The sequence below is a fragment of the Telmatherina bonti genome (assembly GCF_933228915.1).
Source record: "Telmatherina bonti genome assembly, chromosome: 12".
Classification (NCBI taxonomy): domain Eukaryota; kingdom Metazoa; phylum Chordata; class Actinopteri; order Atheriniformes; family Telmatherinidae; genus Telmatherina; species Telmatherina bonti.
Window position 1 is genome coordinate 16,304,734 of NC_136610.1, and position 26,546 is coordinate 16,331,279.

Sequence of the window (26,546 nt, forward strand, 5' to 3'; positions counted from 1 at the left end):
TTGATCAGATAGAAAGTCAGAAGAAGAGTGGGCAGGGCTGTGAGAGCAGTGAGGATTCTTCTCTGGCAGGAAATATGATGGAATCCGCACATAGCAACTTTTTTTTTTTTCTTTTGCTTTTTTCTTAAAGCCCCCAAGTTGCCAACTCTTTTTGCAGAATAAATCCCCAAAACTCACCTAGGGCAAGGTTGATCTAATGGTCGCAAATTCCACTAGGTACAGCACCCCCTCCACCTTCAGGGCTTCTCAGTCAGAAGCTGCTGTCTCTTTCAACTAAATAATACCGAGACTGCCATCAAGACGGTTTCAAGTCTGGCTGAGGTAAAACTAAATCTAGTCACATCTGAGAATAAATGGAATGATTTGACATATATAAACATCCTACTTGGTCCAAATGTCATGTTTTATCATGTCTTTCATCTATTATTCATTTTATATAAAATCCAGCTGAGATATTGACAAGGATCTTACTTTCTCACCAGACTGTTTTTTGAAACTCTTAAAAACTTCTCAAAGTGAAGTTTCTTTCTTTCTTTTTTTTCTTTTTCATATTCTTTCATATTGAAAAAGCTGCCATCTCTCTTAGTTTCTGATATGTTTTGATTGAATTCTTGTGATGCACACATACAGCAATTTTCTTATTGGTGAAGGGCAAGCCAGTCAAAGCAAATGCCCTTTCAATTCCATTAGCAGTTGCATCAGTCTCTTAATGGAGAGTAAAATGGCACAAGACCTTTTGCAGTACTTACACAATGAATATGAAAAGACTTTCACCAAGCTTGCCAAGCTTTAGTGAGTGCAAAACGGCTTTTAATTGTGTTCCGGCTCCGTGTTGGAACATCATGCGCAGTATTCAAGGCTTGTCTATTCCATCATCAAAAAACCATATATTCAAAGGAGAAACTTAAAAGAACCCGAACGGTCCCAAACATCCCAGTATCTAGAATAGCATCCAAATTTTGAAGAAATGCTGTATACACTAAGAAGCCATGTGCAGAGAATGGTAACCTCTCACCGTGTTATTGTAGCAGATTAAATCCAACAAACTGACAACTCCAAATCATTTCGCCTTGTGTGATACCAACAAAACAAACAAACCAGGACAAAAATGCATTTGCTTCCTCGTGATGGACGTTTTCAGTTTACTCGGGCAGCCTTGTGTTTTAATTTTCTCGGTATAATAAATCAGCCTCGAGATCACAGCCATCTAAAATCAGAGTATTAAAACAAATTAAAGTAACACTAATTTGTAGGTGGTGCTCATATGAAAAAAAAAACCAAAAAAACGCAGAGGCTTCATAAACCCACATTTGATAGGTTGTGCAAGCATCATTAAGATGGGAATGAGTCTGTCATTTCAGCGCAGGCATGCAGTATTAATCACTAAGGTCCTTTTAAAGCATGTTGCTGATGGAGATGATGACAAGCTGATGTTGAGGAATTATGCAAAGGAGGCATCCGTCTTGATCTGATTTCAAAGCAAAGCCCCATAAACCACACAGCTGTTTCATCTGTCTTCGTAGTCACAGAGTTTGCACATTAAAGGCCGGCTTAATTCTCTCTGTCTTGAAGGAAGACAATGCCGGGCTTTCTTCAAGGCTCCTATCTTGTTTGCTTTTTTATTAAAGCACAGTCAAACATTGCATTTGCTTTCCAGCGGATAATGTAAATCAAAAGCCCATATTTTATTATGATTTGCCCTGGCGGTTTTCAGACGCCAACTCTTGCAGTGAAGTACACAGAGAATAAGGACTGCCTGTGCCATATTTTGCCCTTTGAGCTATACCTGGAATCATATTGAGGTTCTCACTTATAGGTTTTCATCATAGAGGGACCCTGTCCTGAGTGTAAAACTGTTTGTCAGAAATTGGATTCAAACCCACACCTCAAATTGGAGGCCAGACAGCACAGCGTCTCACATCACTCAGACACACTGACACCTACCGTGTGCAGGGAAATTGAGTACAAGAAAGAAAGACATGGTGTTATTACCCATAGTTAAAAAAAAAGAGAAAAAGACCACCACATGCTCAAACCTCTCAACAAAAAGACCTGAATTGAAACTGAAGTGTGAAAGCATTGAATTTAAAAAAACCCAATTTAAATGTTGACTGTGATTTTAGAGTTTAAGATTTTGAAGTATCTTTTGAAAGAGCATTCATCAATGGATCTCGACAAGGCAAAGATTAAGGGAATGATGAGGACTCATGGAGTGAGAAAAAGTGCCTGCATAATTAATCACTCCAAGTCCTCAAAAAGTCAAATATAAGATTTTAATTCTTCAAATGGCAAAAGTTTGTTTTCAGCTGCAGCTCAGAGGATGAAGCGATGACTGAAAGAGCAGGAAGATATTTTATTTGTGAGCTAAAGGGCAAGCGGGAGAACACTTCTGTTTCACTTCTTAAAGCTTTCTCCTCCTATAGAGTGATGGGATAAATCCAGTCTAGTTATTTGTATTGGGATGAAACAATCAATATGAGGTTTTTACACATTTGCAAATGTCAGGCAGTGGCCTGTTGAGGCCGGATCTTTCGAGGTTACAGATAGATCCATGAAAAGTGGCAAAGCAGCCTTGTTACAGCTCGTAAAGCAGAGCATCCAGTCACATTATTCCTTCAAGAGGTGGTTTATGCTCCTTCACGTCATTGTCCGGTATGCACTCTTAGATTTAGTGCATGCCGAATCCCTTTCTTTAGAAGGTTTTAGCTTACTGTGATGTGCTTTCTCCTCCAAAGCTGTTTATTTCACGTTACACTCAGGCATACCTTTTAACATCTCAATTGCGTTAGGCTTTTAGATACTAAAAACGGTTCACACTATTCCAGTCAACCATAACACTCCTGCACAACATACTGTATATTTTATGGGTCTGAAGTTAGCCTGTGCTGCATTTTCAAGCTCTCTGGGCAGTAGTGAGCTAAACAAGGGCAACCAAGTTGGTGAAATCAATATGTAGACACAAAGATAAATGGATTCAGATTTGTTCAATATCTGTCATGTATCTTTATTTGTAATGCATAATGGGAAGGTAGGTTGCTTTCAAAGGCAGCCATTTCATGAATTGGTGGGAAAATAAGATAGAAAATAGAAAAATAAACAGCAGCTTTTGGTGTTTTATAAAAAAAAAAATAAAGAAGACTAAGAATAAGAAACATTGAAATGAGAAAAAATTTTGTATTTCTTAAGCGGTTTTATCGCCTTACTTGTATTTCTTTTGCCCATTCATATTCATATTACTCATATATATTTGTGCTGGGTGATTATATGCCAAATGCAACAACTGGGAAGTGAATTGGAGACCATCGAGGCTGCAAGCTCAAACAGTAGAAGACAGCTCAGAGGTGAAGTGAAGACCCGCGAGTGTTGGTAGATAACTCGTCTTTCTATCAGCCCACTAAGCACTTTTCTAACAGGGCTCACAGTCTCGCCCAGGAGATGAGTGGATGTCTTGTATTCGTTATCACTAAGTCATGGCACTCTTACATTTTTCAAATGCCAGAACTGCAACTGATGTCTGGTAATTCATGCTTAATTTAGAAATCAGGACTGGCTTTGAACATGGTGGCGTGGGGTGATGAGGGGATCATGTTTGATTGGGTTTGATAAAACTCTAATCACAGTCCACACACACACAAAAAAAAACAACAACTTTCATCTGCTTCAGATGATTTTGCTTTTATGGACTTTATGGCCGCATGCTGTTGCTGTGTAATTGCAGTCAGGAAGTAATTAATCCTAGATTGGCCTTCTGCACTAGCACTGTGGATTCTTGTTAGTCTTGATTCTGCCTATTTGCTCTGTACCTACCTGTCCATCTGTTTGTCTTCAGATGGAACAGATCTTCCAGGGTCTATTATTGAAAAAATATTTAAATAATGTGTGTGTGTATATATATATATATATATATATATATATATATATGTATATACACATACATACATATATATATTTTTTTTGTGTATGTATGTATGTATATATATATATATATATATATATATATATATATATATATATATATATATATATATATATATATATATATATATATATATATATATATATACACATACATACATATATATATATTTTTTGTGTATGTATGTATATATATATACATACATACATACATACACAAAAAAAATATATATATGTATGTATGTGTATATATATATATATATATATATATATATATATATATATATATATATATATATATATATATATATATATATATATATATATATATATATTTTTTTTTTTTTTTTTTTTTTTTTTTTTTTTTTTTTCAGGTTTATTCCAAAGATCAGTGTCCTTGTGCCATACTCATCAAAACTGATTTATTCTCAGTCATTTATTTTTTAATGTATTTCCACATTTAACAGAAGAGGGAAGTCTTCAGACGTACTAATAGGCTGCATGTACAGTAGCCTGAAGGTTTTTACCTCAAAGCAGTGGAAATGATTACCTTATTCTGAATGGCATTCATGTTTCTTCCTAGCAGCGTGGAACCAAATGGCTCATTTGCTTGCATTGAACAGCTCGTTTTATGCATAGAAGGGCACGCAGAAAAGTGGAAGCAACACACACAAGGATCCAAACTGCATGGTTGTTAATGGACCCTATTCAAAACATTGGTTTGTGTCCTTTCAGTGAGCTGTGTTGTGTGCAGCCGGTAGCATGGAGTAGATTTTAGTCTTTGTATACATGCATGAGAAAGCAATGGTTAAATCATATGCTGACCTCTAGCATGTCTACACATTTTCTAAATATGAATCCCTCTAAGGTTTTATCAAAATTTGTGCTGTCAATGCAAAAACAACAGAGCATTCTGAGGGACCCCGCTCCTAGCTTTCTCAATATTCTCCCAGCCACTATAAGGCAAGAAAGATGATACCCATTTGGAGCTCATTGGAGCAAATCAGAATTGTCAGCACTGTGGGTTTTTACCTTTTAAACAGGGAAGATGGATAGATAATCACCACATGCCATTCTGGGGGCCAATTACACAGCTTTGTGTGAAATTGGAAAACCTGTTCTCTCAGAGCTCTAATGGATGTTCTGGTCATTAGTTATTTGAGAGTGTTCTTTGGCTGTAATCAAACGTGAAACATTGCGTTAACCGCCTATAAAAGAACAGCTGCCTCTTTAAGTGACCTTCTGTTTAAGAGAACCCAACTGTCAACCGTGTGGTGTTTTGTGACAATTATTATGTGTATTGCCATAAAAGCCCATACCCCACCCTCCCATCCCTTTTTATTTTTGCAGTGCTTGCATCTCATTTTTATGTCTTGCTCTTGGTTGTATTTACTTTTCTAGGTCTGTTGATGTCATATGTCATTTTTTGCTTGTAAGGTAGCTGCAAGTCCTGCCCATCTGCTGTTTCCTCAGTCTTGTTTCTTGGTTATAGGTGGAATTTTAATTAGCAAAGCAAAAAACTTTTTTTTCCATTTCAGATTCAGGCACCATTTGGAAACAATAACATTGTGATATTTCTCTTCCTGTTCCTCCCCAGGTGACCATCTGTCTTGTCAGCAGGCCCCACCTCCTCTCCCACCAGCCCCGCCCCCACACAAGCAGCACCCGTCTATCACATCTCTGAGCCGCAGCTCACTGGCCAATCAAAGGAGCCCGAGTCCCCCACCCACAGCCGGCCTGGCGGCTGACTTGCAGAGTACGGCGGAATGCGTCCAGCTGCAGGACAGCTGGGTGCTGGGCAGCAATGTGGCCCTGGAGAGCAGGTGAGTCAGAACCAGCTCCAGATGTCAGATTCACCGAATCAGAAAGCAGAATGAGATAAATGAACAATTTGACTCACTGATTTTTGAGGGAATTAGAGTTTGTTTTAGTCCTTTCAGTGAAAATATGAATTACAAACCTTATATTTTGTGACTTCAGTGTAGCCACACCGACCTCTGCATGGAAGAACGGAGGCTGAGGATAGGATATTGTTATTGGGTCATTCTTTCATTGTTTGCTCATTACCAGTGTAAAAACCCCCAGATGTTGCTTTTGACCAACTTGAGCAAAGAAAAGGTCCAGAAACTAACAGATAAATAAAATGCACTACCAATTCTCTGGAGCTGATGACTTTATTAATTTTTTACAGTCACTCTACGACGGTAATAAAATGATAATTTACTTGGGGATTTAAAATATTTATGGATGCCTTATTTTCAGGACACTTTTAACCTCTTTTCACCCATAAGGTCACCGGTGACTCAATTAACCTACTTCAGAGAGACGCACCACCACTCCTCAAGATATAAATATTTAAACTATTGTCAATCTGGACATGATTCACATGAATGGGTCATCAAAACTCCACATGCATCTACAGTTGAGCCTCATTTATGAAGACAATGAGCCCAAATCTGAATTTTTTCAGACTGTTATTCAACGACCTAATATGTCAACTAAAAAGATGAAACTTTGCTTTGACATGCCGTTTCCATTTTCTCTTATTCTTCTGTAGGCTTGAAATGTAACATTTGTTCACGACCGTTATCAACAAGTCGCTCATTTGTGCTTTTAGCATGAATCATTTCCCTTTTTTAAAAGTGTTATGCATTCTCACTTTGCTGCATATGAGCCAAGCCGTTCAGCAAGTAGCAATTTATCCTTTTAAGTGGCAGAATGCAGGCAGTGTAATCAGCAGTTAAAAAAAAGTACATCTTGCAGGGAAAAAACCGATGACCAGCAATGTTTGACATGATGGTTAAAGGTTTCTTAGTCATCAAAGTGCCACTGTGTGTTCCACTGTCACAAAACACTTGGCAGCATTTGAGCTTTTGGGAAGAGTTTTGGCAACATGGAAACTACCTGGATGCTCTGGATAGGCATAGAGATCTGGACAAAAAAATAGAATTTTATATTGCATTTGTGCTTATTTGTGCTCAACACCATCTTTCAGCCGATATGAGATGCCTGTAGTTTGGGTTGTGTTTGAGCTCCATGGCAACTAATACAAATTAAAATTTAGAACTGGATAGTGCTACGTAGGTTTCAAATAAATGATCATCCATGCGTTTTTGCTTCCAGTTCTTGAGGGTATTTGAAAAAAAACCCATTAAACAAGGGTGGATAGTGGAGTAACTCTGCTCTGGAACACAGTGGGAGTTAAAAAGAATAACACATTTCTTTCTCGCTGATGATTTTATTAATGTTTTAGTGTCACTCCTCCAGACGGGAGGGGGTAATAAAATGACAATTCACTCTGGGATTTAAAATATTTAAAGATGGCTTATTTTTAAGCCAATTTTAAGGACCACCTCTCATCAGGTTAAACTATTACACCACAAATTGGGCATGACATAATGTGGTTCCTGCCGAGTTTGATTAATGACCACAATGTTCACTGATTTTTCTGCTTTTTGTAATCACCTACACTTAAAGGCTGATTACTAGACATAAGACATGCCTGTGGTGAGAAGGAGACTTTGTGATTAGAGTGAAGTGTGTGAATATCAGAGAGCTTGCCAGTTGAAATCAAAAAGGCCATAACTTAACAAGAAACTTGGTAAGCGGATTTCGTGTTATATCAAAAATTTTGCTGTGCAAGATACTACTTAGTCATAGAGTCTCTGCCAAGTTTTGCTCCTGCAATATCAGCTACATCTTTCTTAATCAGCAAGCTCAAAATATCTTGGCTAATGAAGTATGGTACATCTCACACTGACTCAGGAATGGCCTCAAGTAGATGACTGTATTCCAGTCTGATATTTCTCTGGCACGTTGTCCCTCACCGAGGGTAGATGAATATAAACTTCAAATTTTAGGTGCAGCAGCATGAAGTAACAACCTCTGGAATGATCTGAATCAGCCGGGATATGTGGTGACAATTTCACTTTCCCAAGAAGATGCAGTGATTGAATACAAACAGTGCAGTGACCTTGAGCTGTCTGAGCCGTATTGACAAAACAATATGTACACACCTATCATCAGCCAAGGCATAAATCACCATCACCACAGTGGACTCTAAATCAAGTGCTTGTCAGTGGGAGGGAAGAGCAGGGCCAAAAGGGAAGACCTGGTTCAGAATATAATTACAGATGTCAAGAACCACTGGGTTGGGAAATGTAAACAGAAGCTCAAGAATGTATTCATTAGGATCCCCTCAGGGGGTTTTGGGGGTGGCACAGTCCAGGCACAGCACATGTGGGATGGAGATAGCCTCAGGTACCATCGGGGTGTGAATCTCATTTGGGTCCTCAACGGTGACATGGACTTTATTTCTCATGCAGCACAGTGGTCATATATATTCAGGTGGTAAATTATTCAGTGCCAGGCATTTTTATTAATAAAAAAAGTCAGAATAAGTCACAATTTTATGATTTTGTGTAATATAATTCCTTTAATATGATGACCTTTATGGAAATAAAGCACTCATTTGACAGCTCTAACTACTTTAACAGCAATTAGCTAGAATGAAATGTGTGTGTGTGTGTGTGTGTGTGTGTGTGTGTGTGTGTGTGTGTGTGTGTGTGTGTGTGTGTGTGTAAAACATCTAATGGAAATTTTGGTCTTCAAAGCACAGATGTGCTAATTTGACTCAGTACCAGGCAGCTTTTAGTGAATTGCTGTGGTCTTTAACTACTGATCATTGTCATATGGTGACTCTATAAAGTCTGCTGATGTCACTGTGATAATTCTGTCAAAGCTGTTTGATTTCATTTCATCTACACTTAACACCCCTAAAAAAGCTCTACAATGGACCTGTTTCTGTTTTGGCTCAACCTTAATTTGTAGAACAAAGATTAATTCCAAATATGAACATTTCATAATTCTTTGAAATGATCCTTCTTGAGCTCTTGTTCTGCTTTACGCTGACCACTTAGTCTAAGGGCCTCAATTAGCTGGCATCAAAATCACGATTCTGCTTGCCAGACGTTGCTATTCTCAAGCATTTGTGTGTGAAAAGTATGGGTACTTTTAATAAACCCTGCAGGTTTTACTTATTCATCACTTGGCTTTACTGATTTTTTTGGGTGATATTTTCAATTAGAAATATCCCATTGAATTCCATTGTATAATGATCTGCCATGGCTCTCCCTTGTGAGACCAGTGCACATATGGGGTAATTATTCTTGAGCAGTACTTAATCCTTTGTTTAAAATAGACTATACCAATGGGAGTGAAACTTGCATTTTTGATTCCTTTATGGTAGGTATATGAGCTCTATAGTATCTGTACTTCAGTTGATAAAGCAAGACATGCATCTGCTCTCACATTTGAATGTCCTTTTGTGCCTACTTCAACAATTTCTGCACTTGGATTCAATGAGATTCAAATACAGTACGCATTTTGATATTTCAGAACCTTCTTGCCACATTTTGCTGTTATAAATGTGCTGTCAATCCTCATCGGACTCATGTGTCAAGGGAGTCCTTCGGTGAAATGAAATTATGTCTCAGCTCTAAAATCATCACGCACCACAGTGTCCCACAGACAGTTCATTTTCCTGATGGAAAATGTGTTAGAATTGTTCTCGAGGGTGAGAAAGAATGGGAGCGGTAATTCAAGTAGGATTCTGTCCATGTATGTGTGTGTGTATATACACTGTCTGTGTGGACATGTTTGTGTGGTGTGCACATGCAAATCGTGAGTCGGTCACGCTCCACATCTGAGGGGCGGAGGGATTGAACTTTTTTTAGTGTGTGTGAGTGTACCAGCCAGTGTGCCGTGATTGCACCAGGACTGATTTAGTCATGTGCGAGATACCAGCCAACTAGCCTTTTGGAACAGAGCGGCGCTTGCAGTGTTTGCTGGTTACCTGCCAAAACGGATGGTGGTGTAGACAAAGTAGTAATCCTCAAGATGTATTTTTTTCCCTTTTCTCATGTGTTTCGCTTTTTTTTTTTTTGTTTTGTTTTGTTTTGCCAACATCTTTAGTGCCAACCACACATTTTGGTTATGATTTCAGACTTGTGCAATATTTTCCTTTCATGCTGGTGTGTAAACTGTTGCCGCTCATGGCAACACAGCGCATATCTTTTTTCCAGATGTGTCTAGTTTCCAACAGATATGAATGTTTTATTGAAACACTGATGCAATGAGAAAAGTTATTACATGTTACAGATTTAATCAACTTGCAGTGAAACATGTCCACCTCAATTGTCTCTCAGGATTATGCTCCTGTGATTGTCTCAGAGCTGCAATCCTAAGATCATTGCATAATATGTACAAAAGAGCTAAGCGCCTCCCCTGTCAAATATAATCAAACTCGTTAAATACGATAAACCCCACGTGCAAACAATCTGAGCACTCTGTAGGAGCGACTCAAGATGGCACCATGCTGATTTCTTTGGGCGGGATGACACTGAAACACATTCACATGGTGCCAGGCTAGCTGCACCAGAATAGCACCTGCTAGCAGATCCCCTGCCGATGGGGCAGGTGGTGCTCTGATGGGGCGATCACAATGGCAGCGCAGCAAGTGTGAAAGCAAGTCACTGCAATGTCGAGCCACATCTGTGTTCCTTTTTTCTTCTCTCTTTTTTTTTTTTTTTTTTCAGGCCATATTCAAAAGCAGCCTGATTATCCCGGCTCTCACCTTCAAATGCTAATGCTAACACAGAACTGCAGCTAATAGGCAGATTAAATATTCCGAGGCTTTCAAATCTCATTGTTTCTCAATGTGCTTTCTCACCCTTACAGCTGGAGTTTTGGCCGTGGACACATCCACCCACTCAGTGTTTTAGTCTTTTGTCCTCTGTGAGCATGTTTTCAAATGTCATCATGATGACAAGCAACGTTGTGAGAGCAGAGAAGACCAGGCTGCTTTTGTGTTGCAGGCTCCCTCAATGGGACGGACAAGCGCGCACACCAACACACTGCGATCTCACTGACACACAGGCATTCATTTGCTCTCGATCCCTCTCAGGCTGGCCCGTTCATGATTGTCTCTTCTCTGTCTCCCTCTCATGCACTCACAACACATCACTGCTGGATTAGCATAGTAATGTGCCTTGTTGCATCACACTGGCTGTAATCAATTACAGCCGGTCATTTAGTGTCTATAGCAGCAGACATGTACACTGGTCTGCTGTTTGTTAATCATGTCCAACAGCATTTCATCTTTATACTCCTTTAGTCCGCTCTTTAGGAGAAAGAAAATCGGGGCGGGGTGGTAACATGAAAACCATCAGCACCAAAATGACTCGAAATGCCAAGTGCAATAAATCATATTAGGGATTTGTCTCAGAGCCGCTGGTACACACAGACCGACAACTTTCAGCTTCACCCTACATCATCACATGCAGAAAAGGTTAATAAAACTTATATGGGACATACATATACCATATTGTACATTTTCCAGAGACCTCCACTTTGTACTGCATTCCTGAAAATTTTGCATGCACATGCGTTGCTAAGGCAGTAATCGAAAATAGGCACCATTTTTTTCATTTAATTCATGCAGTTTTTCACTTATTTACCCGAAACACATCCACTTAATACTCACTCTGTTTGCAGTGCCTCGTGTGTAGCGTGACAGTATTGCACTACAAATTTGCTCATGGCATTTTAAGTTTGGGGTTTTTTGGCTCGAAGGCCATGAAAAGGTAATATATTCATAGCATTGCTTAAATAAGAGCCCACATAGATTTCCCTGCATTTGTTTACAAGCAACGTAGTTTCCAGATAATCTCCCCAACTCGCAATAGGTATTCACCTTCCTCAAATAGAGTACATAACTCCCCCAGCACACACATACACAGATGCAGCCGTCCTCATCCCTTTCTGTCTACCTCATCAGATTGCATCCACTTGCTGTTAACTCCCAGATAGGGGTGTCTATTTGCCTGTGTGTCTGACTGCACATCTGTCATCTTCGACGTTATGCAAGTTTTGACCTCAATTCACAACCACCTGCATATCACTGAGTCCTGTTTCTGCAGCTACAGTACACATTGTTCCAGACTTAGGAATCTGAACTTTTCCACGTTTTGGATGTCTGGAGCATTGTCACTCTAACGGCGAGGTATCGTGACCTTTAAACGGAATCCCTGTCTGATCATGGCGGCAGGTGTTGGTTGGGGCATTGAGGAGCTGGGCTGATCTAAATCTGACATTTGTTCTTTTAGTCGAGAATTGATCAGAGGAGGTTTTACCTCAGAGATATCCTCACAGGAGACACCAGGCATCTGAAAAATCAGCAAGGGCATGGAAATATGAGCAATACTTGATGATGAATTTGTGTTTTTCTCTCAGTTCACTTCTGTAAAAACAGTTGTCTGATAATATACCATTTTCTTCACTATAGCAGGAAGGAGATCTTCATGGAGAAAAAATATTTCTTTTTTTTTTGGCTGCAATTACATCTTTCCAAACATATGTTTACCCAACATAAAACCAGCAAATCTCTTATTAGGAATGTTGGATTTTCATTCTGTAAGTGCTCAGTTTGCTGTTTTCAAACTCCATAGCATACTGTAGAATTACAACCTTTGCTAAACTTGCATGGAGGCTCACAGATGCTGCACAAATAATTTATGAGCAAACAGTGGTTTATCAGTTTAGTAGAACAGATTCTTTGCATATTCTCTTTTCAGTGTAAGGTTTTGTCAAGTGTAATGCAAGACCAAAAGGTACCAGAAATCAAATCTGCCAGCAGCCATCGCCCTCAGGAACAAGAACTATCTTCTTCAAATAAATTACTTTTGTTCATATGAAAATAGAAAAGAAACCAAATCTCCCTACTACAACATTGCAATTTCTCTTCAGGATTAAAAAGCATTTTTTTCATTTTCGTTTCATTTTTATTGGTGTATTTGAATTAGCAGTTACCATGGAAACCCCTGCTCTTGGGATCTGTTTAGTACATAAAACCCATCTTGTTTAGGTCTTGTTTGAAACTTTTAATGTAAATAAAGTAGAAGATGTGTTGTGGCATAGAAAAATTTCCGAAATCTACCCCTTTTATGGTCTTGTCTCCATTTCTTCTGTTTAAAATAGAACTGATCTAAGTGTGGTTTTAACTCTTTGTTGTTTTACTGTATTTCAAGAATGCAGATATTTGTTTGGATGGTTTCAGCAGTTGTTTGAAGCACCTTGACCTCACCTTCTGGAGTTTAAGTGGCACTTTTAAGCCACCTCACTCAAAATGTTCCACTTGAATAGACATCAAAGTTGCAAAGCTTAGGCAGGCACCTTCAGGTGTAATGTTGTGTGCAAGAGTGCATGTGAAGTATTCATGCGAAGCAGCCTCCCTTGAATAAAAAAGTAAAAAAAAAAAAAAAAAAAAAGTAAAAATAAATAAAGAAAATGGAATGAATTTAGCTTTCTTCCATTTTGGTTTCTTCGTTGAATTTTACTCAAAATAAACAAACAAAAAAATAAAACATGAAACAGGCAAATTAATTATTTGTTTTTGGATTATTATTATTATTATTATTATTGTTAATAACAAATCCTAATTACTTTCAAGCCTTTGATTTGGCACTAAAAACCTGCCCTGTGATGAATTTAAGCATTTCATTTGAAGTTATGCACAGTTTTAAGAAAGGGGGATCTAATTGGAGAAAATCTTTATAATTATTACTTGTTTGTTTTGTTTTTTTTTTTGTTTTTTTTTCTTGCAATTAATTTTAACTATACTTGGCCAGAGCACTTGCATTTTACAGTTGTGGACTAGAATAACATCTGCAATGAATGGTCAGTCTGTCCAATTTCCTTGGCTGTCCCCATAAGCCTGAAGGCATTTGGGTATTAATCTCTAAGTAGTGGCAAGGGTGGCAACTTGTCTTAATTCATTTACTTAAGAGCTTTTCACGTGGGGTTTAAAAGTTAATAAGACGATCACTCCGTAGTGCATTTGATTAAACCCTGTTAATTACCCCAGGTATAATGGGCTATTAGCAAAGGCCCTGTTGTAAAAGGGCAAGAGTGAGACGATTGTTTTTTATGAGGTGCTTTTTGGTCACCTTTTCCAATGTCAGGGTAATACTGGATGCCAGATTATAAAAGAGCACCTCCTGGAAGATAAAAGACAAGGGTCTCAGATGTGTTTAACGTTAGTGATTCTTTTGGCTGTTAAAAATTAATTCAGAATATTTTAGATTGTAGACATTACCGAAAAAATTAACAAAAATGAATTAAGTTGGTCAACATTTGCTTTCTACTGAATAACAAATGAAACAATTTAACATCCAGTAACCTCTTCCATTTGCCCTCTCCCCCTCTCCTCCTTTTTTTTCCTGCAGGCACTTTCTTTTTAAAACAGGAACAGGGACAACACCTTTCTTCGGCACGGCAGCCCCTGGTTACACGATGGCAACAGGGACTGTTTACTCAACACCTGCACGCCCTTTGCCCAGAAACAGCCTGTCCAGGGGAGCTTTCAAGTTCAAAAAGTCACCTAAACATTGTTCCTGGAAATGCACCGCCCTGATCGCTGTTGGCATTGCTGTGGTGCTGTCTATCATTCTCTGCTACTGCATAGGTAAGGCTCAGATCAGCCTTAGAACAGATGGTGATGTTAAAACCAGGTTGCACCGCACACATGGGGGTATTTTTCAGTTCAGCTTTGCTTTTTTTTGGGGGGGGGGGGTTTTCACAGAAAAAGATTTACCTGTATGTCTAAAAAAAACCTTCAGAGGGGCTATATTCATGTCTCTCTCACTGTCTCAGTCATGAACACACACCAGTGCCCTCCTTCTTTATCTATTATCTGACTTTACCACCCTTTTTCTTTCACACCTTTTCATCTGTTCAGTTGAAGACACATTAGCCTCATCAAATTCAAGGCCACACTTCTACAAACCTGTCATCTGAGGCTGTCGTTCAAGCTGGCACATTGCAGCTGCAGCTTAAAAAACTCCTCTTTCCCGTCCTCTCGCAGCTCGACTCACTGTATCAAGCCCAGCCCGTGTTCCATGTTTGGAAGCAGTTTTGCAGATGGAAATCTAATCTGCAGACTGCTCACACCACCAGATATTCAAGGCTGACTCTGGATTTCAACCACAACTTTACCCTTCCCATTAGAATACCAATAAGTGTAAAATCTTTTAATCTGAGCCTTCAGGATAAATATTATAGTTATTATTTATTTATTTATTTATTTTTCAGTTTAAAACCAAATTAAAGGATTTTTTTGGTTTTGTTTTATATTTGCACATAAAAAAAAAAAGTTAAGCATCTATCCATCCATTTTTTGGTGTCCATGCTTCCAGTTTAGAGTTATCAGGCAAGCGGCAAGGTAACACAAAACAAATTAATATCTATTCACACACATTCCTAGGGTCAATGTGGAACCAAACAATTAACTTTTATTAACTTTAACAGTTAACATGTATGGGTTTTTTTTTTGCCCGTGGCCCTTGCGGAGAATCGGACTGAGCCTCTTGCCATGAGGCAACATTACTAACTGCTACACCACCGCACAGTTTAACCATCAAGCCATGCTCAATTAACTGCAATTGTAGCTTTCTTGCTGCCTGATAAAAAGGTGCTGTATTACTGTACCTGTCACCTGAGTTCATGAAACCAGTAGTTTGTTTTGCCAGAAGCGATGCATTACTTTCAGTTTTAGGGAGAGAAAATGGTGTAGTTTGATGTTTGACAATTGTCTTCCAGTCAGATGGAGCAAATGATTGACAGGCTGCCTGAGGTGACTGAAGATGGCATTCCTCTTCCACTACTTTTTTCCTCTCTGCAACAGCAGCAGATGTCCAGATACGATTCAGTCTCTCAGACTAAGCCTTCAGACAGATATGCAGACCAAGCATCGGTGTAGTTTCCAAGAAGACATCCCAGGTTGTTTCCCTTTTGACAGGAAGCTGCGCATCATCCCCACACTGCTGATCACCAGCTCCACTCACATTTGCTGGAGTTTCTGTTAAAAAGCAGTCACAAATGGCACAAACGGCAACATTAGAATGGAACATAACCTTAGGAGCTCCATTCTTATAATAGAGGAAGCATTTCCAAGCACTTGCAATGTAAAAAAAAAAGACCTTGGTTCCAACAGCCTTTGTTGTACTACAACCAAAACTGGCTTACTCTGTCAAACAGGGAATGCTTTTATCTCAGTCAGAAGGATAAGATACCCACTGCACTCATTTCCTTCGGGCATTATTTTCTACAAGCTGCCTCTGAATGTTTGTTTGTTTGTTCCGTATGTGTGTGTGTGATTGTTAGTTTTTTTTATGGCATATGTCAAAGCTGCCTTCTTTCTAACCTTTAGAATCTTGACCACAGCTATAAACCTTTACAGATTCATCTTTTCTCGTGTCCTCCCTTGTCATCCAAGCCTTTAATCCTTACACTGTGCCTTTCTGCCTGAGTGGATATATAAGTATTCAGCCAGGTCGGAGGCAGAGGAAATGTGACAGAGCTGTATAAAGAGAAATATAGCGATGTTGGGGAGATCCTATAACCACTGCTTTATTGCTGAACAGAGAGGGGAAGTGCTCTCTCTCAGAGGAGAGGTCATAAATGTGCCCCATCTATATCAATATTCATAATCCTTTTATTGACTTAACTGTTTTGTTTCTTGTTATGGTTCATGATCGCACATTGTAGATTAGCATGACTGTATGCATATGCATAGTACCTTTGCTCATCTGAGTAGAAGAATAAACTGCTATTTATGTTTTTCTTTTGCTTAAAACGGCTCCACTCGTTTGTTTTTTATTCCAGCTGTTGTCGTAAACTGTTCCGGCAGATTGGATTAATTTCAACATTTCCATCTGAACAATCACTAACTTGTGTAATTGTAGGCTTGTCGGATGTTTGGGTTTTGTATTTTTTTTGGCTCGATTCCAGAGTGCGTGTTTGCCTCATCTCACATCTCAGACGGCGTTTATGTGTGTGTATGAGTGTGTTAAACAGATGTCACTTGCCTCAGGTGTCTGAGAGTGTTTCCACAACTTCCCCTCTCTTTCATCCACCGCCAACTCACCTGCCAGGTGCAATGACTTAAATAGCAGCAAATGTGCACTCATACTTTAATACTCTTCTGCAATCACCTCTCACAGCTCCGTTACTAAAAGGCGAGCTCAAAGACAAACGAAGGCACAGCTGCATCTGTTGTTTCCTAAATTGAACTGTTTTTGACATTTATGGCATTATATTGCTTCATTATTTTTTTCCCCTTTTTTTGTCCCATGCTATTTTAGTTTTATTAATCTGAAAAAAAAAAAAAAAAAAAAAAAACATTTCTGAATAGCAGAGAGCCACAAAAACCTGGGTATTGTTTAATCGGCCACAGCAGTTCCTGCAATTTAAATGAGGCGAACCTGCTGATGTGGGTACTTCTGTTCCAGCTCTGCAAACTGGTCTGACTGGAGAGATTTCAGCAGTTGTTGGGATAGAGAGAGGCCAATCAGGAACGAGTCCAGCTTTGATGTTTTGACTGAGTGCAGAAACACCATGTGGAGTTTTTGGAAAAGCTCAAAGTTAACCTGCAGAAAAAAGAAACCAAATGTTGGCGGTGAGGATGATGAAACTTCATTATTTAACCTTTGCCTTTAAATAGACAAATCTAGACAGCGCATTAAATAAAACCAGCTTTCAATGTAGAATGAATTATATTTTGTCATCTTTTGCATTCTCAAGTGCATTTTATAGATTTTTTAAAGGGAGGAAAGTCAGATAAGTCGATCAAAGCGTGACAGCATTGACGCTATCTATAACAAGAGGACAGGAGACAGTGCATGTGCTTCCACTTGGAAGGGAAGCTGAGTGAGCAAAGTGGCTGCTTCTTAAATAAAGGGAAGAAACATCCCGAGCTAACACGAAGAGACTCTGGACTTGCTTCAGTTGCCACTGGAGCATAAAATAGGGCCTATGCTGGTCAGTGTTCTGCTACAGAGCTTATTTATCCGTTTGAGGTTGATGCAGAACCAGTCCTGAAGAACAGGAGTGTGTTAGCTCTCAGTTGTGTGGCTTACTTCTAGGAATTCCCCAGTGGTGTTTGTGTACAAGTACTTTTCAGTATTACAAAAATTGTTTATCTTAATATTTTGCGGCTGTTGAGCTTCCAGTTGTTGTTGGCACTGCAACTCCAGATGGGCCACTTTTTGCTTTTGTAAATTGACTTTTTTTTTCTCTCTCTTTTCTCCTCCTGGCCATCGGCATAATCTGACCTGCATTAGAAATACAAAGGTTCTGCACTGTTTTGCTGTCTAATCTCCTAGGCTGCTTAGAATTTTTTTTTCTTTACCTGTAAAGAAGAAAAACCACTTTCATATGTGGAAAGCTGAAGAGTTTGTTTGTCTGGTGGCTACACAACCAAGAGTCATGTGATCAAGATGTGGGAATTTGCCTTCAGAGCTGCCGGGAGGGTTTTCTAGGGGTCGTGTTACATTTTCTGTTGCAGAAGTGTTAATATCTCTGAACACAACAGATTTAGTGGATGTCAGAGCTCAAATAAGCATGTTTTGAACTTACAAATCCAGCCTCGCCTACATGGGCAGTGCTGATGCTCCACGGGGCAAAATTTGACATCGACGATTAGAGGTCTGCTTCTCCAAGTTTCTTGCACAGGAAGAGAATTGCTCATGGCCCATAAATATTAATTGAACTGGCCCAGACTGCAGAAATAACTTATGCAAATTCATAAATTGAGGGCTATTCACCTCAAAGCAATTTGTTGATGAGGTAAGTGGAAATTCAGACCCTGGTGCACTGAGAGCAGGAGGGGTAGGGGATGGGGGGGGGATTCTTTGGTTGTGTGGTGCTGTGATACACAAGAGACCACCATCACATACAATTTCCTTTCTGGTGGAAGGTTTGTGATACGAGGGGACGGAAGTGTAGAGCCAAGAGCCTCTGCACTTACTGCGTTAAATGATTTAGCGACTGCAATCTAGAGCCAACCCAGAAAAGGTACTTTTTGACAAAGAGATCTGTAACAGGTTTCATTTATATCTTTACATTTCTATAGCTGAGCTCCTGGCCCAAGTGATGGCAGTGCCGGTCTGTCAGCTGCTGGCCAGGTGTCTGTGTGGGTGCATCTTCCCATATGAAGGGTGAGGTTCAGGACCGTAAGGATAAACGATAATAGGGTGTGACGCGGTACACGTTTTTTTTTTAATCTATCTTAACAGTGAGTTTTGTCTTCGTTGCTGCTTTTCCTCAATGACACAATGATGAATCATCTTCCATATGAAGACATTTTCAAACTGCCTCTGATATCACCGGGGGCATTTTTTAAGACATATTTGGTGTTTTGATGCATTGAGAAATGACTGGATGTGTCTGCTTCTTTTGTCTGCTATGTCAACTGACCTTTCTGCCTAACAAATAAACACCCAGAATACATGTAGACTGACAGGAGGAGCACCACCTCTGAAAGCTAGTAGATACGTTTGGAGATCTGCCGCACTGCAAAAACAAAGTTTTTTTTTAAATTTACTTTCAATGATACCAACCAAAGATAGGTTTAGTATTTCACTTCATGCTAAAGCAATACAATAAAAGCGATCTAATATTTAATAAAAATAAAAAATAACTTGCTCACAACTTGACTATTTGGCTCTGATAAAAAGCTAATTTCACATGAATTTAATATTGCTGCTTTAAAAAAGTACTAAAAATAAAAAGTCATGTTTTAAATAAATCTCTTAACAAAACACTTCTGGCCCTATTTTATTTTATTTTATTGTGTTTATATATAATTACTTAATTCCATTAATTTAATTGCTTTTATTAATTTGTATGGTGGCACTATTTTTTTTAAAATGCTGAGTTGTATTTTAAATTAATCCAGTCTTTTTCTTTTCTCTAATCGTTTCCTATATTTATTTTGTATTATATAAGTGTAAACAAATACAGGCATTAAAGGGTTAAAGCTCTTTCTATCAAAGACAAACGTCTAACCTTTCTAACAAACTAAACAGCTTAAAGTGTAAATATGACGGAGTTAAACCATTGTTGTTGCGTTAATGACATGCTCCTGCAGAGAGACTGCCTGCTGTAGTCACTGCAGTGTGGAGAAAACATGGTCTGGTTACAGCTGCAAGCGTGTTGCGTTGTGTCTAAGTAGACACAAATGATTTCCTCATTCTTTTTTTTAATTTACCCTTTACTTAGCTATGACTTTGAGCTGACATGGCTGCATGATGAACAAAGCTGCTTGTGTGTGTGAGAAGGAAGAAGGAGGTAAAAACCTGGAGAGGACTGAGCTACTATAAGGAAACTGATGAGATGCCAAATCTTTCCAAAACACACACACACACACACACACACACACACACACACACACACACAAACCAACACCACACCCTCAAGCTCTTTCTGTGATTCCCACCTGTGGCTACTTCATCCTTTTTTTTTCTCCAGTTTAAAACAGCATTAGCTATTATTAACTCTTATAATGGAGTCTTGTTTCAAAAGCAAAGAAGCACTTTTATTCTTTGTCCAGCTAAATGTAAAACAAAGTATAATACAGACTTTACTAAATCTTCGTTTATTCCTCAAGCGGGGGGAAAGAAATCACACTTTTGTTCACTATTAATTTATTCATTTTGTATTAAATAAATAACAGATGACAAACTGTTGTAAAGTTATGGAGAGAGGTGTGGTTGAAGCCTTCCCAGCTCACCAGAAAGACATTGAGTTGGTGTCTAGCTCAACAAAAACTGAGCAACGACTTTGCATTTTCCATCTATAGGTAAATGTCACGGTCCAAGGGGAATGAGGTGTTGAAAAGGTTCCAAACGCAAACCAAACACAGAGGCGCTGATGCCAAGTGGCATTTAGGGTTTTTATGATAAATAACAAGAACCTACAGATGACACAAGAACTGAAACAAGGTGGAACATGACAAAATAGCTGACAACATCAGGTGAAAACAAGAGTGTAAATACACTTGGACTAATCAGAAAATGTGCAAAAGCTGAGGGAATTAGCAAAAGAAATCATGAGCCTATCAGGGAGAAGGATGTAAAGTGAACAGAACACAAAAAACACTCAACAAAATAAAACGAGAAACAAGACGGAAGTGAGAACAGCAACTAAAGACTATGAACCATGAATGCAGTAGAACAAAACCTGCAGGCCACAAGTAAAAACAGGTGAGTTGTCTTGGCAGACAGCGTAGACAGAAACTAATCGCTGAATAAGTTCCCATAGTGCAGAGACGTTATCTCACAATCACCATGACGATAAAGGGAAGAAACATTTAAACTCCCCTCTCCTTTAGCTACATTTATTGCTCCTCCCAAAGATCTTGTTTTCAACCCTTAGATTTGGATCTTTTCCAGGCTTTACTCAAGCTTTGAAATTCACAATCTCCTGTTGTCAAGGTTATGTAGATGTTATAAAAAAAAAAAAAGGAGCTACACAGAGTCACCAGCAGAAACCATTCCAGCAGTTCCAACAGGCAGAGAAAAATAAAGTCAAATAAATGTTTGTAATGAAAAAGCTTAATAGAAAATCCTTAGATCAAATATGGAAAAGCAAAGCCGCTGCAACAGGCTACAATGTACCAGTCTACAGCAGTGCCTGTTGTGTCTAATGTATATTTGAAATAAAAACTTCAGTCGTGAACCAGCAGCTTGTGAGAGAATATTTTATCTGTCATTCAGCACAGACTTTCATAAAGCACCATGTCTTGTTTTCTGCCAGTCAGCTTAGTAGAAAAAAATGTCCCAAATTTTTGTTTTTCTCCATAAATCTTTTAGATTTTGTCTTTTCTTTCTAACCAAGAAACAGACTGTGCTAAAATTAATTCTAATGTACCACTGTTATGTAATTGTATAAACTTTATTACAGACTCATGGTCCACTCTAAGAAACTAAAAACAAATACACAGACAACTAAAGACCTCTAAACTTTTAAGAGGCAGTCATACCAGTGCTTCCAAAACACAGATGAGTATCTAACATCACTGTATACAGGACTGGAACAATACAAAATCACATTATTAACAGAGTCATTCAAACGATTTATGAATTTGAACATCAAATTCCTCAGGATAGCAGGCAAAGTATTTACCCGGCTAGACACAAAAAGGTCACTAGCGCTGGTCCATCTTGGCTTTTTTAGGAAAAGCCTCAGTGCATCATTGTATGCCACCACAAGTCTTTTATGGCTGGCCTTTTTATAGCTCACCCAAAGATGTGCCGTGTACAGAGATGAACAAAATGCTTTAAACAGAGTCAGTTTCACCTCTACAGAGCAACAGGAGAATTTTCGAACAAGAATGTTTGCTTGAGCATATAGAAGCCGGCACTGGCGATACATGTCCTCATCATCCGACAGACAGTCTGTTATGATGTGACCGAGGTATTTGACAGTATCACATTCTTTTACAGTAGCCCCAGACAATGTAAAAACAGGGAACTTTGTAATGACCTAACCAGCTGTAATTTGATGCTGTCAGTCATGTTGCAGGACTAGGTGTCATTTTCCTTCCCTTTTTTTTTTTTTTTTTTCCAGGCAGGGGGTTTCACTTTGGTTAATGCTCCATGTCCTCAGCTGATCCTTGCAATTTTGGATCCAGCTTAGTACACTTTTTTGCTCCAGTAAAAGCTACAGACATGTTTGTGTGAGAATTAGACGTGATTCAGGAAAGTGGTCTGTGTGTGTTGGTGGTTTTTTTTTTTTCAAATTAAGTCTCTCTGGCTTCGCAGAAATAAGAATATTTAAGAAAAAATAAAATAAGTTTCAGATATTTTGAAGTAGCAATGGGGACGCTAACTGTTGTAGCAACAGTAACAAGGCAGTCACAATGTGATTGAATTAACAAGTATCAATGATCTCAAGTAAGCATCATTACATTTTTAAATGAGTATTTGGTGCGTGTGTGTAACCTAAAGCTTTTGTCACTGCACTTGTATGGTTGTAATGGATGGAATTTAAAAAAAAAAAAAAAAAAAAAAAAGAATATTGCATACACTGTATGCTGCTGCCACATGTGGTAAGAAATGTGCCCTGATCTCAAATTTTCACATCAGGTGGTTCAGTAGAAGAAAAGCAGCCTCGTTACACCTGTTGATGAAACAATCAGAATTTGCTTCTCCTGCTGGTCATGTGGCTTGTTTGCTTCACCGCCAACAAAAATAAATACTCAGGCTAAAAGCGTGATTTGGAATAAATGAGCTTATAATGCAAACATTATCACTTAAATGTTAACTCTGCCTTGCTTAACTGAAATTCAAGGCTGCGCCGCACCTGTTCATTTGATCTACCAAGGACGAGGGCTATGTACATCCTCTCTCTCTTTTTTATCAGGGAGACGCTCACAAAGCAAACAGGCAGCCGGTTTCTTAACAAAGTATCTACTGACACACTGTTCGTTCGAGTTTCCCCATCTCTCTTTTGGTCTCCTTCACATTTGATATTCTCTCTGGCCCCACATCTACCTCTCAAGTTATTTGCTGCAGTCGATATCCATCTTCCCAGCGATGGGTGTTGGAGAAAAGTTCCTCCCGCAGATCAAATGGTCGGAAATCAAGATGCTTCCTCAGCATGTTCCTTGGCTGGTGACTTTGAAGGAGATTGGCCCTCTTGCTGCGCTCACAGGAACACATCAGTTTCCTAAAACAAAAAGAGCACAGTTTGACTGCATCCAATTCTGCGACAATAAAGCAGGATGTCTGAATGAAAGCTAGACACGTTTTAGTTATGTAAGAGAACTAGAGGAGTGTTGCAGCGTCTCACCCCTTTCACTTCCATCTCCTGCTGTGAGTGTCTTCTTCAATACTCTGCCTTCCACTTTCTTAAAAGTCTTTCACTTTATGCATCCTCTTCTATCTCACTCTTTCTCACACACATGTAGCGCCATCCCCTTTGTATTAGACTAGGAGAGTTTAAGACTTTCCCAGTGTATCTTGTCTGCTTGTCTGAAGTGGAAGTTTTGTGTCAAAATAGAAAGTCAGCTTGCTGCTTTCTTTGATGCAGTTGCTGCTTGTGAGCTGACACTTTGGAATCTTAATGAACAACACTCCTTGAGGAAACATGCCACAGTATTGATCGAAATGACTTTGTCTGGCCTGTATCAGTGCTGTGTTTACACAAAAGCCACCCATGACAGGGTAGCCACTGAAAACAAAATGTTGTGTAAAATATTTGGTGTTAAACTGCTGCTGTTTTGTTCTTGCTCTGAATCCACCATGCACTCCCACAGGTCTTTTGTGCTTAAGTGGCCTGATTGTTGTTGGGAAACGGTTAGTTTAATTGTTTATGATTTTTCTAGCAGCCCACACAGTCTTTTGTGTGTTTGTGTTTCACAGCAATGCACCTATTCGGGCTCAACTGGCAACTCCAAGAGTTGGACAACCAGCCAGCTTTTGAAAATGGAGGTGTTGGGAAGCTCAGGCCCACTCAGTCGAGTATAGTGACAGTTCTGGCAGCTGATGGTAAGGAATTATATTGATATCCAATTTACAATACTGTTACCATTACTTTTCTACTGCAGATTAAAAAAAGATCTGTGTTTTCATCCTCAGACGGAGACTTAAAATGTGCATTTCAGGCTAATTTATTTTTATTTCTGAGACCAGAAGGGCTGGGATTGATCGAGTTGTTGTCACAAATTGCTTTATTTACTTCAGACTGACCCTCTCCGTAGGCTGTCAGATTAGCCTGTGGACAAAACGAGTGGATTGAGACTCCTCCGCATTAAGCCCCGCCTCCCGCCACTGCACTATATCGGGAGCGTGCAACGCACCTGCTTTTGCCGTCATTGTAACATCTCATAAACAGAAGGATTAGGCTAATATGAACTCAATAAAAAAAAAAAAAAAAATGCCATGTCAACACATAGCATACAGCCCTACATGTTGGACCCTGAATCAGACCCTGCAAAAAAAGTGGAAAACAGCAACCCACAGCAACGAATGCAGCAGGATGTCTCTCTTTTGTAAACTCACCAGCCATCGTTCGAAATAACTTTATCCAACGTTTTCCACCATGTATTTGTACATGCCCTTGTTAACCAGTAGAAGGTAACCAATCACCGAACCTTATCCCCCGGGACGTCACAAGGATTTCGAATTAGAAAAAACTCTCTAAAACGACGCGTTTTTCGTTTCTATGGAAACCGAACTGGAACTCAAATTCAAACTCAAACATGTGTTTAGGTGATAAAAAACGGTGCCGTTCACATGTCTGATGAGGATTCAACACTGTAACACTGTAGAAAGCTCAGAAAACTTGAAATACCATAATAGCACCCCTTTAGAGGAAGTAGTGACATCTAGTGGTGAAGTTTCAGATTGTGACCAAAGACATAACCTCCACCTCACAATGCCGTTTAAGGTTGTGAAACGAGTGCAGAAACACTCAAAATTACAAAATACTTGAGCAAATTAGATATGAAAATGGGAACTGAAAGCATCTGTCATTTCTAAATTGGATTTGAAGAGAAAAGTTTAAACCTGTATGGTACCAGGATGAAAGAAAAAAGCACAGCTCTCAACAAACAATCCATCCAACAGCTCACTGAAATCACCAAATATTATATTTATTTAAAAATTGCCAAAGAAAAACTTGTTTCTCACTTGTTCTGACATTAAAATCCTTTGTCTTTTCAAAAAAGTTGTTAAACCACTTCTGAGTTTTCTGTTTTCCTTCTCTTGTTGAGTTAAACAAGATAACTATTTTAGGTTAACAGTAAACACAGTCTAACAACAGTGACATAACCAATGTGACCAATTTAGAATCTATTGTTGCATCTACAATAACAGAGTTACTATTTATTAATTTTTTTAAATATGAAAACACTTGTAATACAAATTGTAATATCCAGTTTAGTGAGATTTTATTTTCACTTTTTTCTTTATTCAAAGAAAGTGACTTTTATTTTTGCATCTTTTAGGCCAAATATTTTAGACTTTTCCTCATGCTTTTACTGTACTCAGTGAGACAAGTGCAAGCACAGTTTTGGCCTGATGTTTGGTTATTAGGTTGAATACTGCATGAAGAAATGTTGAGATTCTCTTCTATAATTCAGCTTCTGTTCGAGAGATCATTATACAAGGAAATATTGCACAAATTGCAGCATAGAGGTTATATTTAACTTATGTAGATTGTGTTCTTTTCAGATATCACTGTGCTTATGAAATGAGGATAATACTGAAGCAGCGCTTTCTAAATGCCCTGATATTAGCTGAAGCTTGACACATAGTCTTAATTGGCCACTTTTCAGTCACAACTTGTTTTGCTGTGTGATGATTGAAACAGAAATAATGTGCACGAAAGTAGCAGCTTAATTTGAAATGCATTTCTACAAATAAAAGAGAAGCAAAAAAGATCTAAAGGGCTTGCACATACAGAAATTAAATGCAATATGATTAGTGAATGGCTTAATTAACGTATGGCATCACCTCGCTACATTTAGAGGCATTTTTTTTTTTTTTTGTTTGTTTTAGGTAGCTTTAATTGGAAATAGCTGGCAACACTGATTTGCTGTCATCTCGCCTGACCTCGGCTCTCTGTGCAGGGAAGGGAGTTGACACAGGCCATTTGATACCAATATGTGGTTTCAGATGCACTATGCATCTTGCTTGCAGATTTAATAATGTCATGCAATATAACAAGATAACAAAATCACCTATCTCTAATGATCAGTGCTGGATCAACACGCAGCGGTCTCATTAGAC

The 26,546-nt window shown here is 38.8% G+C and overlaps 1 protein-coding gene across 1 annotated transcript in view; it reads left to right on the forward strand.

Moving 5' to 3' along the window:
* The window catches only part of LOC306763041 (teneurin-3), a gene marked incomplete at its 3' end in the record, with an annotated part of 136,454 nt that overhangs the window by 46,624 nt on the left and 63,284 nt on the right, over nucleotides 1-26,546 (forward strand). Inside the window, exons 2-4 of the mRNA XM_079249709.1 lie at nucleotides 5,513-5,738; nucleotides 14,199-14,437; nucleotides 24,177-24,302. Of these exons, the coding sequence (XP_079105835.1) occupies nucleotides 5,513-5,738; nucleotides 14,199-14,437; nucleotides 24,177-24,302 (591 nt within the window). The remainder of the gene's footprint in view (nucleotides 1-5,512; nucleotides 5,739-14,198; nucleotides 14,438-24,176; nucleotides 24,303-26,546) is intronic.